The sequence below is a fragment of the Acyrthosiphon pisum genome, chromosome A2 (genome assembly GCF_005508785.2).
Source record: "Acyrthosiphon pisum isolate AL4f chromosome A2, pea_aphid_22Mar2018_4r6ur, whole genome shotgun sequence".
Taxonomy (NCBI): domain Eukaryota; kingdom Metazoa; phylum Arthropoda; class Insecta; order Hemiptera; family Aphididae; genus Acyrthosiphon; species Acyrthosiphon pisum.
Window position 1 is genome coordinate 580671 of NC_042495.1, and position 15775 is coordinate 596445.

The 15775-nt window shown below is 31.6% G+C and overlaps 3 protein-coding genes across 8 annotated transcripts in view; 1 reads left to right on the forward strand and 2 right to left on the reverse strand.

Annotated features, from left to right (window-relative positions):
* Positions 1-5769, reverse strand: part of LOC100163356 (5'-3' exoribonuclease 1) — a 26050-nt gene extending 20281 nt beyond the window's left edge. For all 5 annotated transcript variants that reach the window (XM_029490720.1, XM_029490719.1, XM_029490722.1 and 2 more), the window contains exons 1-5: positions 5395-5769; positions 5207-5338; positions 4654-5127; positions 4391-4552; positions 2282-2402 (exon numbers count right to left, since the gene is read on the reverse strand). In XM_029490720.1, coding sequence (XP_029346580.1) covers positions 2282-2402; positions 4391-4552; positions 4654-5127; positions 5207-5338; positions 5395-5469 — 964 coding nt within the window. In that variant the 5' untranslated portion in view covers positions 5470-5769. The remainder of the gene's footprint in view (positions 1-2281; positions 2403-4390; positions 4553-4653; positions 5128-5206; positions 5339-5394) is intronic.
* Positions 5770-6064: 295 nt separating this feature from the next.
* Positions 6065-7939, forward strand: LOC100161314 (O-glucosyltransferase rumi homolog). Its single transcript, XM_001945652.5, has 6 exons — positions 6065-6359; positions 6476-6632; positions 6701-6902; positions 7003-7281; positions 7370-7602; positions 7668-7939. Exons 1-6 carry the CDS (start codon positions 6269-6271, stop codon positions 7858-7860), a joined length of 1155 nt encoding a protein of 384 aa, XP_001945687.2. The 5' UTR covers positions 6065-6268; the 3' UTR covers positions 7861-7939.
* Positions 7940-8181: 242 nt separating this feature from the next.
* LOC100164721 (STE20/SPS1-related proline-alanine-rich protein kinase) lies at positions 8182-14477 on the reverse strand. 2 transcript variants are annotated; one of them, XM_001951113.4, is made up of 10 exons: positions 13402-14477; positions 10661-10773; positions 10348-10598; positions 10114-10279; positions 9776-10011; positions 9598-9712; positions 9387-9494; positions 9203-9303; positions 8615-8801; positions 8182-8542 (listed from the first exon to the last, which is right to left on the reverse strand). In XM_001951113.4, exons 1-10 carry the CDS (start codon positions 13556-13558, stop codon positions 8465-8467), a joined length of 1512 nt encoding a protein of 503 aa, XP_001951148.1. In that variant the 5' UTR covers positions 13559-14477; the 3' UTR covers positions 8182-8464. The 2 variants fall into 2 exon arrangements, with proteins under 2 accessions (XP_001951148.1, XP_008182339.1); XM_008184117.2 differs by having other exon boundaries at positions 10105-10279.
* Between the last annotated feature and the right edge of the window lie 1298 nt (positions 14478-15775).

Consider the following 15775-nt stretch of genomic DNA (forward strand, 5'->3'; position numbering starts at 1 on the left):
GCACTAAGACAGACAGAAGAAGTCAGATTAGACATTTTTAAAGAAAAGTACTAAGACTAAATTAAGTTAAAAATATAGGTAGCCATTAGCAAAACAATTAAAATTATAATTTAACATAATTTTTCTTTGCATCTTCTTTCCCAATAATTTTTTAATTTTTTATTTTTTATTATTAATAAGACGGGCGGAAGCCCAATTTAAATATAAAAACAAAGATAATATTTACATTATTAAGATTAAAAATGATGTAGAACAACAGCTATATAAAACTACAACAAAAATTACAAATAAGCTAGAGCAGGTAAGAGAAAGAGAGGTCAAGATTTGCATGTCTCATACAACGAGTAAGGGGTTCATTAATCAGATAATTAGAGCTTAATATCGGTATAGCGAAAGGGGCAACGTTACGAGTATGGCGTGCAGGGATCCTGAAATGAATATGTTGGAGGAGAGAGGGTGAATCGGTTTTCCCGCAAATTAGGTTTTGGAGGAAGAGCAAGTCGCGAGCAACGCGGCGATCTACCAGTGGAAGTAGATTCAACCTACGCGATACCAGGCCATAGTCATGTGGAGGATGGTGGATATTAAGCTTAAACCCAGCAAAGCTGAGAAATTTACGTTGCACACATTCAATAGCTTGGGAGTGTACCAGTGATTAGGGATTCCATACCACAGAACCGTACTCGAGGATGGACCTAACCAACGTACAATAGAGTGCCTTTAGGGGTCTAGATAATTTAAACTCTCTAGCAATTCTTTTAATAAAACCTAACGTCTTAAACGCCTTGCATGTTATGTGGTCAATGTGGGCTGCTGGAGAGAGAGAGAGGGAACTAGGGTGAAACCGAGATCACAAGTAACAGTATCAGCGGAGTTAAGGACGGAGCCCATAATAGAGTAGTAGAATTGATGGGGAAAACGGCATCTAGTGAAGGACATAGAATTACATTTATTAACATTGAGGGATAAACGTATAGTATCACACCACACAACAAAGTGATCCAAGTCCTCTTGTAAGTGTGTGCAGTCAGTCAGCGAATCAACTTTGAGAAAAAGTTTTATATCGTCGGCAAAACATAGAAACTTACAATAACGAGGGATATTAGAGATACTGTTTATGAATAGCAAGAACAGGATAGGAGATAAGTGTCCGCCTTGCGGTAAATATCTGAGACATTGTTCCGTATAGCTTAACCCATTGTGGCCTACTAAACAAATAGGACCGTATCCAGCCAAGGAAAGGGTAGCCAAATCCAAAAGCCTCTGGAACAAATACTAACATTTCATGGTTTACGGAGTCAAACGCTTTGGCAAAGTCAGTGTATATAACGTCTACCTGGGAACCGCATTTGAAGGCGTCATAAATGTATTTAGTGAAAGTTACATTACACGTTTCAGTAGAGCGCCCCGGGCGGAAACCATGCTGCTCATCTATCAGGACTGGATTTAGAAAAGGCATTATACTACCTAAGAATAAAGATTCAAATGTTTTGGACAAGTGAGAAAGAATAGAAATAGGCCGGTAGTTCTTCACGTCAGAAGTATCACCAGATTTAAGAATAGGGGTTATATGGCTTATTTTCCAAATTGCTGAAAAAACACCTTCATCTAAAGATTGACGAAATAGTGACCAGAGTGGAAAGGAGATTACTTGCCTTAGCTGATAAATAAAGTCACCCAGGATACCATCAGGTCCAACTGAAGTTATGCCATGCAGGGCGGTTAATTTAAGCAGCACGTTTTCGGCAGAAAGTCAGCAGTGTTGGGCAAATCAAAAAGAAGGAATATTAAGTGACTCCAAGTCAGTGTCAAGGTGAGCTGAGGACTAAACCGAGCTAAAGTGAAGAGCAAATAAATACAGGGTTTTCAACCCTTGTCCTACACTACCACAGGGTTCTCTTCCTCTTCTCCATTACATACACAAGCTACTTTTGTAACATTGTCTATTCTAACTCTCTTAATTGGTACTCCTCACCTTCTCTTTCCTTCTTTTCTAACAATTAAAATTAATTAATATTAAAAAATATTATTAACAATTCAAAAACTTTTGTTTGTACGAGTTAGAATGCTATAATGATTCTTTAATTAAGACAAAAAACCAATATAAAATTTACTTAAAATAATAAATAATATTCCTTAACATAAAATAAAAAAAATGCTGACATATTGAATAAAATATGTATAAATAATTAATTGTTAAATATAAGTACAACCTATTAATTAGGTTATAGATTTGTCAACTTTAACGTAGATAAAATAATATTTTATAATACAAAATTACCTTCTACTTTAGGTAGAACATCCATATAAACTCTGTATAATATTGGCAAGGCTCCTTTTGAAATATGAAGATCAGGTAGATGTGGAATAAAATCATTACCAACTAGAAAACCCATCAACACCTTAAAATAACAGAAGTCGAAATTAGATGCTTACATTTATTTAGCTTATAAGTGATTAATTTTATTTTAAAATCGGAACTACCTTTTTTTAATATTCATTGTATTTTTAACATTTCTCAGTATACATAAAACTGAAATTCAAAGAATGATATCTATGTCATTAAACTTATGTTCAAAGGATAATAATTCTTTATGATGGTTTAACTTAGGATAATAAATATAATGTCAAATTTAGTCTGATACATATTAATTATTATACTTAATACTTACTAACTTATACAAATTATGAAACGTTAATAATTAAAATTATTTTAATATTAATAACTATTATTTTTAAATCAACTTAGCCCCCATATCTTAATAACCTAATAAACATAGACATATTCTTAGAAATACAAAGTGTAATAACTCAAAAACTACTTCCTTAAATTTAAATATATATAGATTATTAAATATATAGGTTATAATTATTAAAAAAAAATTGTGCTTAATAATTTTCATTAAAAAAAGGATGATTCTGATTTAAATATAATGAGTTTACACTTTCCTACAAATTAAATCTTCACAATTTTGGACTTAAAGCGCACTTTCAATAAATGTATTATTAAAGGAGCACATAACAAAAAAAATTAGTTTATTTTTAATTTGAAAGAATGTTCAATTTTAAGAATAATGATATAGGTTTAATGTTTCTATACTCTATTCAGAATAACTTTGCCCACTTTCGCGCACGCGACTGAGCCGCCGGCAGCCGTCAGACCCCCTGGCGAAAGTCAGGAGCGCTGTGAATGGTCGTTAGTTGTCGACGGCTTCCGTCACCGGTCGCTATCGTATACGTATACACCTGCGGGACGTCGGCGGGGGCGTTGCTGCAAACATCAGCGCCAACTGGTGGCAACAGACATGCGCGAACTCGACGAGTTTTCGTCGATCGAGTGGGCAAAGTTATTCTGAATAGAGTATACTCACATTATTCAATAATTTAAGAGCAATTAAAAAAAGACGCGTGACGTCATTGGGCCCGGCTTGTCGTAATTACCTATCTTATACGTGTAAAAGTTCCTCGTTTCACACAATTTCCCATCCTAAAATTTTTATTTTTGAAATATATTTTACATATAAATATTTGGTTTTATGTCTTTAAGACGATACAAGTAACAGAATTTTCATATAACATTTAGTTTTTTAAATATTAAAAATCTTAAAATAGATATATTTGAATTTTTATTTTATATTTAAATGGCTATGGCAAGCCGTTTAAGGAAAATATCACTTTAAAAATGTATTAATATTTAAAAAACTAAACATTATATTGAATTTCTGATACTTTTATCGTCTTAAACACATAAAATCACAAATTTATACATAAACTAAATTTAAAAATAAAATTTTTTGACTGGTAAATCATTGTGTGAAGCGAGGAACTTTTACATGTATAAGATAGGCAATTACTATTAGTCGGGCCCAAAGACATCACGCACCTATTCTACATTTCTTAATATCTCTTAAAGTAATATTTTTTTTTACATTGGATTTTCACCAAATCATTTAATATAGCCATAGATACAATAATATAACATTTTTGGTGTGTTGTGTACTCCTTCTTTTAAGGATAAATATGGGGCAGCATGCTTGGTGAACAGCCCTGTAAAACATATCTACCAAGTGGGCCAACATCCATTAATATGTTTAGATGCCCCTTACCAAATATCCCGAAACATCACCGTCAGTTTGGTACCGAAAACTATCAAACCCAAAATATTGCTAAAATCAACAGTTTGTTGGAAACTGGTATTTATAAAAATTATTGGTGTTTAATAATGATTTATTATATGTTATTATATTTATAGTACAATGATTTCTTATTAATACTTGTTATCAATTTAATATTGTTAGGAATATTTTGATGGAAAGTTAAAGTGATTACCACATAATTTAATATAATAGGTACCTATTAATAAATGTACAACATAATATACAAAATTTACCCAATCATCAATAATAGACTCCAAATCATATTCAAAAGGTAAAGTCTCTTTGAGTTCTTGAAATTCTAATCCAAGATAATCTCTCATTAATGATAAATGCAAAAGATAAAATTGTGTTTCATCCACAGATGTTTCTTTTTTAGTTTTACGTCCAAATTTGACCTATAACACAGTACAATGGATATGGTATATATTAGTACATATAATTTATAACTAAAATGTTTGTATTTTATAACTATTTATTTTTAAATTTAAAGAATTACCTCTTCCCTGAGCAATGAAAAGTATGGTTCATGTGTACACAGTCCCAACATGATTAAATCTGCATCCAAACCATAGAGACAATGTCTTGTATGAGGATTATATCCAGGGCGAGACTTCATATATCTAATGTAATCCATAATTTTATGTTCACCCTCACCAGGTACCTGATGTCCAGATAATATCACCTGAACCTTTGTCCATAATGGATCGTTGGACATTTTATCAGCAACAAAATATTCAAGCTCACTTTGCAAGCGTACCATAAATGGGGTACCTGGTGTAATACAATTAGAATCGAAACGTTCTTCTGAAGGTAACGTTTCACCTCGAGAAATCGCTTCTTTCGTTTGTTCTGCTGCTGTATGGGCTGATCGAAAACGTCGGCCACGTTGTTGATTCATTTTTGCTCTAGGAGCAACTCCATCAATAGCCATGAAGAACAATTTTTGTGGTTGAATCATTTGGAATAATACCTAAATACAAACCAAAAAAAAAACAATAAGCTATAGTAGAGATATCATGTTATGACTTTATTAGTTATTGTTATTGAACCTCCAAATAGTGGAAAATATTTTTAACAATAGTCTCTTCTGTTATGCGAAAATGTGGATCATCGTCATTTGGATGCGAACAATTGTGAATAATACCATTCATATCTAAGTACAGATTATCAAACTCTGGGATCTGCAACATATTAAAAAGTCAATGGGTAGAAGTAGTTCATAATTAGACATTAATACCTGATAGTCTTTAACCAGCTCACTGAGGCAAGGATAGCGCTCACTCATATAACGGAAAAACTTGGGTACACCCATAGCGAATAAAACTTTTTAAAACGTAGGTAATTTAAAAAAAAAAAACTCTCAATTGATTTAAAAATAAAAATATTAACTAATTTTTTTCAAAACTTATTGAATAAATAAAATCGAAATGCTCAATGCTTATCGACTTTTGTGGTCTTGTTTTGCAAAAATATAAACATTAAACACTAAAGTCTAAAGAGTATTAAAATACGAGTAGGACACAAATGTAGTACGCATGACGGTGGATTATTTTGTCATGATAGTACACCACCAGTACAAACAGTGCGTGTTGTACTACGGAGTACGGTCGTGGTAAGGACTTGGGAGTTCGAGATCAGAGTCAACAGACAATTTTTACCATACTTTAGTACGGTCATAAAACCATTAGAACCACAGTTCAACCATGTTCAATCACTAAAAACTGTAAACATAACCTTAAATATTATTTCCAACTGATAACTATTTGATAATAACGATATTTTTTTTTGAGATTTTTAGTTTTGTTTTTTAATGGTTTTTGAAAGTTTTTATTTTTAACTCTAGTTACAAATAATAAATATTTGTTTTGTTAACGAGATAAAATTTAATTTAATAATTTAATTCTATTAGTAATTTATCATGCAATAAAAAATGTAATTTATAATTTATAATAGTTTTTAACATCTTAAATGGTTTAATGACCTTAGTAATACAATACTTTTTAAAAATAGGACTTGAAAAATTATCCATAAATGGATACACCGTGAATGAAAAATAAAGTATTTCACAGAATTTGTTGTTTCTTTTTAAATGAATATATATTATTTAAACTATGTACACTGTGTACATTGTTTTATTTCATTTATTGAATGTTATTGTATGTCAACATGATCATGGCCATTCCAAAACAATGTATGACAAATGTAAGTATTAATTTAATTTTAATAGTTTTATTTATATTTGTTTAAAATAAAGGTTGGTTTCTTTTTAAATAACCATTGATTTATTATTAAATTGCTGTTCTTGTACATTTATTCAGTATCCAACCAAATTATTAGCAAAATTAACAAAGCTAAAAAAGAATACACTTCTTGTGAATCAAAGAATGGAACATGTTTTTTCCCAAACATCTTAAAAGATCTAGAGCCATTTAAAGATGGTATTACCCATGAAATGATAACTGCAGCAGCAGACAAGTAATGTACAATTGTCAATTACATTTATAATTTTTATACTCAGTGATTATTATTATTTTTATTTCTAGAGGAACTCGTTATATGATTTTTAATCATGACTTATACAGAGAAACAAAGTGCATGTTTCCAGCCCGTTGTGAAGGTATTGAACATTTTTTAAGTAAAATTCAATTAAATACTCCAGACGTTGAGTTCATATTAAATACACGAGATTGGCCTCAAATAATAAAACATTATGGTGATCCTAAACCGGTTTTTTCCTTTAGCAAGGTGAGAGAACTAATTTTTTTATTATTTATTTTAATTGTTATAGGTCTTATAATTACTCGGTCAATTAATTTAATAAATTGATTAATATTATGTTTCCTAGACAGATGATTATGCTGATATAATGTATCCTGCTTGGTCTTTTTGGAGTGGAGGGCCAGCAATTAAACTGCATCCATCAGGACTTGGTCGATGGGATTCTCTGAGAAAATCTATTTTGAAACAATCAGAACAATGGCCATGGAAACGTAAAATTTCGAAAGGGTTTTTTCGAGGTTCTAGAACTAGTGAACAACGTGATTCGCTCATACTTTTATCAAGAAATGAACCAGAACTAGTAGATGCCGCATATACAAAAAATCAAGCCTGGAAATCTGATAAGGTGCACAATAAAACAGTATCTATCTAATACCCCAATGATAATAATTATTTGATTATGTATTATACTTAATAATATTTAATATTTATAGGATACACTTTTTGCTCCACCAGCAGATGAAATATCATTAGAAGACCATTGTCAATATAAATACTTGTTTAATTTCCGAGGTGTGGCAGCTAGTTTTCGCTTCAAACATCTTTTTTTATGTAAAAGTCTTGTTTTTCATGTTGGAGAAGAATGGAAGGAGTTTTTCTATCAATTTATGAAACCTTGGTATCATTATGTCCCAATAAATCCAAATGCATCCGAAAATGATATTAAGTAATTTAGCATATAAATATATAATTACAATTAATAATAATTTATTCTATCTCTTAATGTTTCAGAAATATTTTAGTATTTTTCAAAGAGCATGACGATTTAGCCAAAGAAATTTCAGAACGAGGTTATAGATTTATCAGAACGCATTTAAGAATGAAAGATGTATCATGGTATTGGGAAACACTGCTGCATGAATATGCCAAATTATTGAAGTACAAACCAAAACTAGACAATGAACTTAACCCAGTTAATAGGTGATCTTCTTCAGAGTACAAAGTGTTTTTCAACTTTTTAACTAAATGAACAAAATATATACCGTATCAATTTTGGAAATTTATAAAGACTGCTATATTTAACAAAATTGTATTTATTTTACAATACACAAAAAAAGTATTATTGATTTAAATTTTAAAAAATATTTCATTAAAATCAGTTTATTATAATTTGTATTGCTGTTACTGTTTTGATAGTTATTGGAAAAATAATTGAAACGGCAGTGCCTATTTCAGATTAATGCCTATTTGGAAACTTTTATTATAAGAAAAATTATGATAATAGTAAAAATAATAATAAACAGCATAATAATGAAACAAATTTATTTGGAATTAAGTAATGACTATAAAAAATGTGGTACACTGGAACACAATTCACTAAATACAAGCATGTTATTGCTAAAGCATATATATATATATATCTTTATTCAAAATCTGAACTAAGATTCTATATACAAAAATAAATAAATATATCATTTAAAAAATATATATATATATTTATATATATACATACAAAATTGTATTTAAGACATACAGAGTTAAATTTTTAGTGGCACGACAGATGAATAAGTCATTCGGTAACTATGATTTCAATCTGCATAAGACAGCTGGGCATAACCAACTAGCATTTTCTCATCTGGTGTTTCATCACTGTTGCAGCCAGATACCTAAGAGATAAATAATTTATTGTATTACAATTCCATAACCTAACCATAATAAAATATGAAATTTATACTTACAAGAGCAAAAGTAACTGGTCTATCGCGAGTTTGATTACCTATCAGCACACGTAAGTTCATAGCTATTACATCAGCATCTCTGCCATCTACCAATCCAGCTCCCACTAGTTCAGTAGAAATACCATCAGGGGTATCATTTCCCAACAAGAACTCGAATCGAATATCATTAAGTTCACGATTGGAGTTTCTACAAATATATAATATATAATAATTGTTGAATTATAATATCTTCTAGCGGTATGTATTTTAAAACTTGATCTAAAAGTTTTTTTTATAGAAATGTTTATTTAAATATTAAATATAGATTTTGGCATTTAAATCAATATTTGTACTAGTTTGTTTTTTTTTTTTTAAGTTAATATGATCAATATCCAAAACAAATATGAAATGAACTCTATTTAAATTAATTTAGGACAATTATGTAAGTTTTTAAATCTCATTTCCCACATATATTTACTTAATTATTAGTTAATAATAATTTATAATATTAACTTTTATATATATATTTTAAATGCGACATCAATAAGTGTAATAAAAATGTTTTGCTTCAAAATATAATGTGATTCATAATAAAAAATTGAAACAAACCTCATACGTAGAACAAGATTTAAGTGTTCATCGCCACTTTCATGTTCACTATCAGATGATTGAGGGACCTCAATTAATTTATTTAATGGTTTTTCTTGACACTAAAATAATAGCACAAAACAGTTTTTAAGTTAATGAAGTTGTTTATACTATTAAATTTATAATCTAATAATACGTTTCTTACCTCATCATCAGATGACTGCCCATCACATTCTTCTTCAGATGACCATGTCCACTCTCCAGTTATTGTTCTATGCAATCTGCCAGATGTGCCCGGTTGTCTTTTTGATGCCTGTCATAAACAGATGATTATATTTAGAACTTTTAAATAATTATTTCCAATTAAAACAAAAATACAAAAATAGATAAAAGGATTTTAAAGTATAAAAATATACCTTTTGTACTCTAGTTTCTAAACTAGGGCCAATAGCAATTAAAGTTGATTGAAGGTATTTTTTATCTTTGGCTTTCTTAAAAATTGGATGTTTGAGAAGTTCAGTAGCTGTTGGCCTGTAAAGAAAAAAACATAATCAAATCCTCAACATTTATCTAGCGGAAAAAAAATGTAATTACCTTTTAGTAGGATCCTTTTGCAAACAATCAGTAATAAGTTTCCGAAAAGTTTTGCCATAAGCTTTGTATTGATCTTTATGGTCAGCACCAGTATCTAATGTAGGTGGATCATTCTGAAGTGTCAACATAAGAACCTTCATTGGTGGATACTTGTGATATGGTGCTGTTCCAGTAGCTAACTCAATGGCTGTTATTCCCAATGACCAAATGTCTGCTTTGAAGTCATATCCGTGGTCCTAATGTATTTTTTTTCGGACGGTTTAGGGTTTCGAGCTTAGCAGTCGGTGTTTACCGATTGCATTAATTTTAGTTAAATGTTTTGCTTTTACCGTGTGTACCTGTTCCATGACTTCCGGAGCCATCCAGCAGGGTGTGCCAACAAATGTGTGTCGAACCTTCTGACGATTAGTATCATAACCAGTCGTTAACCATGCACTCACTCCAAAATCAGCTATTTGAACCGTTCCATCTTCACCCAGAAGAATATTTCCAGCCTTTATATCTCTATAAATATAGAATTAAAAAGTTATTTTAAATTCCTTACGTATATATAGCAGAATATGAAAGAGTACCTATGAATTTGACTATTAGAATGGAAATATTCCAAGCCCTTCAAAACTTCTCTTAAAACAGTTGCAATAGTAGCTTCATCAAGAACACCATGACGACAATCACTTGTGCGCATTTTATGTTTAAGTATGTCAAGCAATGAACCCCCTTCTAGTAAACGTAATACTAACCATAATTCATCACCAACTACAAAACTAGTATGATACGTTACAACATTTTCATGCTGGCACCATGACATAGCTTGTATTTCTTTCTATATAGTATGAAAAAAAATTATAATAATTATTAACTATAGATTAAAATATAAATAATTACTGTTAATTCATCCATGCTGGTATTCCATTTTTCTAAATTTATTTTCTTAATGGCACATTTCTCTTGACGAGGCTTACAATAAGCACAATGAACAGTAGCTGTAGCACCAACACCTAAAATGTAAACAGTTATTTATTAATATAATTCATAAATACTCAAAACATACCAATACGTATAATTAATTTGTATTATTTACTAATTACATATATTCATGGCAGAAAATACTTAAATATTTACCTAAATTAAAATTACAAAATTGTATAATATTAAAAATATTATTGTAAGAAATTTGTATTATTTATAATAATTTGGGTACAGGGAATGGTCGTGATAAACTTAATATTATAATATATTATAGATATATATAACCTATATATTATTTATATTATGAATTTTGATGTATTCTTACAACAAAAATTAATACTGTTATATTATCTAAAGTGCATTAGTTGTTTGCGAGTTTACTATACAACTGTTAAAAACTTTATTAATTAGTATATCTACACTCAACCTATTTCAAATAAAAATGAAAAAGAAATCTGTCTGTAACAATGTTGAAAAAGTGTTTTTTATAATGAAGCAATATCTTATATTTAAAATAGGCAAAATAACATTACACTGTATGATAAATAAGGAATTTAAATTATATTTTATTTAATTTTCAGTTATGTCGATAATTATTCTTATACAGTTATACATCCACAATATATATTTAATTAATAGATTTGACCCAAGTATATAATACATAAATATTTCAAAAATGTATATTTATTACAATTAAATATTTATAATTGACATACAATTTGATTTAAATGCATATCAAATAAAGACTTTTGATTAAATCATTAATTTAATAGATTATTGTGAACTGAAGCATAGAATACCATATTACAAATATCAAAATACTAATTACCTATATACTAAAACTGCAAATAATTCCCAACAAATGTATTTAATATATCTACTTTGTTATAGGTACAACAACAATTCAATTTCACCAATCAAAAATACCAAATATATTGTTTTGCATGGTTATAGCCTCAAAAATATCATTGTAGATAATGTACATTATTATATAATGATATAATTTTTTTTTTTTTGTAATATGTATTTTGTATTAATGTTTACTCAATGTTCAACGATAGGTATACAATTGGTATACACTAAAATGTTAAATTAATATGATGGCATCAATGAATCATTATTTACTTTCACAATATTAATTGAATGCATCAAACGTCTTATAAGTAGGTACTTGAATATGTTCAATACATAACTCTTGTTTTTATTGAACAGATAAATTATACGCAACTTAATTTTGTTTTCTAAAACCAATTAGTACGTTTGGCAAATTCAGTGATTTATTTCTGGATAATATATTAATTTTAAAAATAAGAATATTTCTTAGGTTAGGTCTTAGGTATAGGTATATTATTAAAAATTACCTACATAAAGTGTCATAATGTTATAACATGATGTTATTTACTCATGTTATGAAATTGCCACTAATATCATAGTAAATAATACTTTTATGAATACCTCCAAAAGATAATAACAGATTAAAAAGTACACAGGTACTATAGACACTATACACAATATAGGTTCATAGTAGGTAGATAGCCAAGTATTTTAGATTTATAATACTGGTTTTGTAAATATTTAGCTGGGGTTTTATTTTTTAGTTTTAGTTTCAGTATTATAACTTTTATGTGTCCCTTAATTAGATATATTACATTTTTAACTAAAATGATATTAAATATTTACTAAAAATATTAAAAATTTGTTGGTTAATTATAATTAATTATATTTAACTATAGACAAATTGAAATTTATTTATGTTTAATATAATGTATAATACAATATTACATTATGATATATTCGTGACACCATAAAAGTTGCGAAATGTTTGATGAGCGAATTCGTCAATTTGAAAAGTGTAGTAAAGGGTGTAGTATTACCTATTTGTTTTTTACTCGAGATAAGAAATAATATTCTCGGAGCAAAAATCAAAAAACTGTTTTCAGATTTTCAACTACCCAATATAATAGTACTATATAAATTATAAGTAGCATCGTTGTAACATTTCAACAAGACATGTTGACCGAGTGGAAAAACCTGATATCTCATGGGACAAGTCGAAAAAATGAATTGTCATATTATTACTATTATTGTGGTCGACGGTAATCGGTAGGTAATGATATCACATAATATTATAGTAAGCGACTCAATTAGTGACGGTAATTTAATCGTTTGTGAGATAGGTACAAAAGTACAATGACGGAGTGATGGAGAGGGAGTGACAGAGTAGTGAAGAGGGTACGGGTTGACGGAGCAGAATAGCAGAGTGATTGAGTAGACACCATTGAGGCATCTGTAGAAATCGTGCGACAAAATGAAAACGACCGTTCGGACGCCGATCTCGGCATCTCGGTGCGATCACAGTCTCGAACCCGTTTGCCGGGATAATAAAACGCAAAACAACAATGGGTAATAAACTAATAACTATTTATTTATTTTAGAAATCGTTGCGGTATAACCTAAAAAACCTTTAAAAGTATAGAGCACGACCGGTGCCGGCGAGTGGGGAGCAGGCCAGGTGTTAGACGACGGGGTACACCGAGTCTGCGAGGGGTGGCGATCGGGCCAACACGAGATCGGTAGACGACGCGTCAGGAATCAAGATCGCAGGACGTGTTGGGTATTACGACAACCGAATGTGATAAGAATATGAGTGAGATTACCAATGACTTCGCGGAGTTCGTAACTGTCGCGGGTGTTCGGCCAGACGATAGAAGCCGCGGCGGCAGCTGAAGAAGCGGCGGCTGCCGTCAATGGTGCGTTGTCCGCGGCTGTGGCATTGCTGCTGCTGGTGGTCGTCGTCGACGACGGCGTCGCCATTTTACCGCTGGCTGGCACTACAACGTGCCGGCGCTGTTGATTTTCCGGTAGGATACACGACGACGCCGACCGAACAGGCAGAATGGCATTTTACAACTGCACTGCGGCGGACGGCAATGCACTGACGGCGGCGCAGGCGGCTATCGCCGCTCGGTAGTCGGTCGTGTGTGGTTGCGCCGGTTGCGGTGATATCGACGACGGCGGCGGCGGTCGACGTCGTTCCAACTCAGTTGGCGCGCGCACGCAACGCAGGCGACGACGACGTCGTCGGTTGACGCGCGCGCGTTTATAAATAATATCCGATATTATTATTTCATGTATACACACATATATAATATATACATACACTGGCGATAACCGCGATGTATATATAGGTATATAGTATACACTGTTGTAGTGTTGTCTGTTATAAAATTACGGCTGTGTGTGCACTGTGCAGTACATTATTTAAGTAAATATATATTCCCGAACAGCCATACGCGCGCGAAACATAAACCAGGTCGTTCCGCGTTCAGATGTTCTCTGCTGATCGCAGGCCGTGTGGCACTGTGACGCGAGGAGTGTAATGAAAAAACAACGCTCCACCCGTGCTCGCGTGAAATGTGAACAGTAATTACGATTTACGTGTCGCGACTCGCGGGACGAAGCGCGCGCGCGAGTATAATATAATATACTGTTAGAATTTATAATATTAATAAAAAATTTAAATTGTAAAATGTTCAATCGGTGGCCGGTGAAATATTCCATCGACGCGCGTGCGTTGTCGTTTAGGTACTCGTTGCACACTTGCACCACCAGTCACCACCTACCACCGCCACCGCCCGCACCACTGTCCACACTCCACGAGTGGAGGGACCTACGGAAACGTAACGCCGATTGACGGGCGAGTGGCAACTGGCGACGAGTAAAAAAAAACTAAAAACCGTGTCGCGTCGGTGGCGGCCGCCCGATTCCGCCGTCCACGGTTGATGCAGTCGCGCCACTCTGGCGCTCTCCCACGCGACGGCAGTACCACCGCCAACGCGCGCTTTAATTTGTACTCGCACGATGAGTCGTTTTTGACAATTTTATCGTGTTCTTGATAAATCCAATCCAATTTAACGGGCCACGGCCCACGGGCGTGTAATTTATTGTTTCGCTTAACACGAAACGCGTTGTAATAATAATAGTGAAATATAACATATAACAATTTTACAATTATATTACTATACAGCTGCTGCACACATCGGCACGTGCCAATGATAGATAATGTATTAATGTACTTTATGTACAAATGTACAATAACATTATTTATTACCTCGGTGGGTGCGTTTTCGACTTTTTCCTAAACACGCCTGTATAAAGGCCTCTTTTATGTATACCGTTGCAGTATTAAATATGCTTGTGTGTAAATGTGTAATATTATATTGCATTATGTAATAGTTTATAATAACATTGGAACCTGCAACACAATATTATATTTACGACTGATTTAAATCTCGGCTATCTCGTTAGTCGGTTGTGTTTGTGACTTGTGTTCAATTCCTAAAGTAGGTGGACAACAAAATATATTAGGCACGCATAATACAACACACAGAGAGACGACAATCCATTAACTATAGGCGGAAAATTATGTACAATAATATTATGTAGCCATGTAGGTATATAAGGAAATAACCAATAGGAACCACCTGCACACTGGCTGCAGTACCTATTTAGCAATATGCCTATATAGCATATAAATATACAATATGTATAATATTTTAAACGCGCATTTACATTTTAAATATACACACATATTACCTACATACTTGGTAGGATGTGTACAAGTGCGTAGTGCGTACATGGCAAATTTACGTTCAGCCTTCGGCAGTTCTAACTTCATAAGTTTTGATATTAGAGAGGATTTTCAAATATTATTAAACATGAAGATAATAACATTGTATGTGGTTTATTTGGAATTTTTTTCGATTTTTTAATATTGATTCAAGTTATAACATTATAAGTGTTTAATATTATATAAATATTACAATTTTAACATTCTCATTGTTCACTTCAAAATTTAAATATCGAAAAAAACATCTATCAAATCACAGAAATTATTGTTACCTTAGTTAAATAAGTAAATTCACTCTTAAATTATAACTAACTGAGCTAAACGGGAACTTCTGAACGCATATTTTACGTAACGCACTTGTAAGACAGAGACAACGCATGCCGGTGTGATTATTTCGATAT

Excerpts from the sequence above, each read along its gene's own strand:
- LOC100161314 (XM_001945652.5), top strand. The coding sequence starts at position 6,269 with ATGTACACTGTGTACATTGTTTTATTTCATTTATTGAATGTTATTGTA. Across the intron at positions 6,633-6,700 it reads ATAACTGCAGCAGCAGACAA|AGGAACTCGTTATATGATTT; the intron begins GTAATGTACAAT and ends TTTTATTTCTAG. Across the intron at positions 7,282-7,369 it reads AAGCCTGGAAATCTGATAAG|GATACACTTTTTGCTCCACC; the intron begins GTGCACAATAAA and ends TAATATTTATAG.
- LOC100164721 (XM_008184117.2), bottom strand. The coding sequence starts at position 13,558 with ATGGCGACGCCGTCGTCGACGACGACCACCAGCAGCAGCAATGCCACA. Across the intron at positions 10,012-10,104 it reads TCATGGAACAGGTACACACG|GACCACGGATATGACTTCAA; the intron begins GTAAAAGCAAAA and ends AAAATACATTAG. Across the intron at positions 8,543-8,614 it reads GACCAGTTACTTTTGCTCTT|GTATCTGGCTGCAACAGTGA; the intron begins GTAAGTATAAAT and ends TTTATCTCTTAG.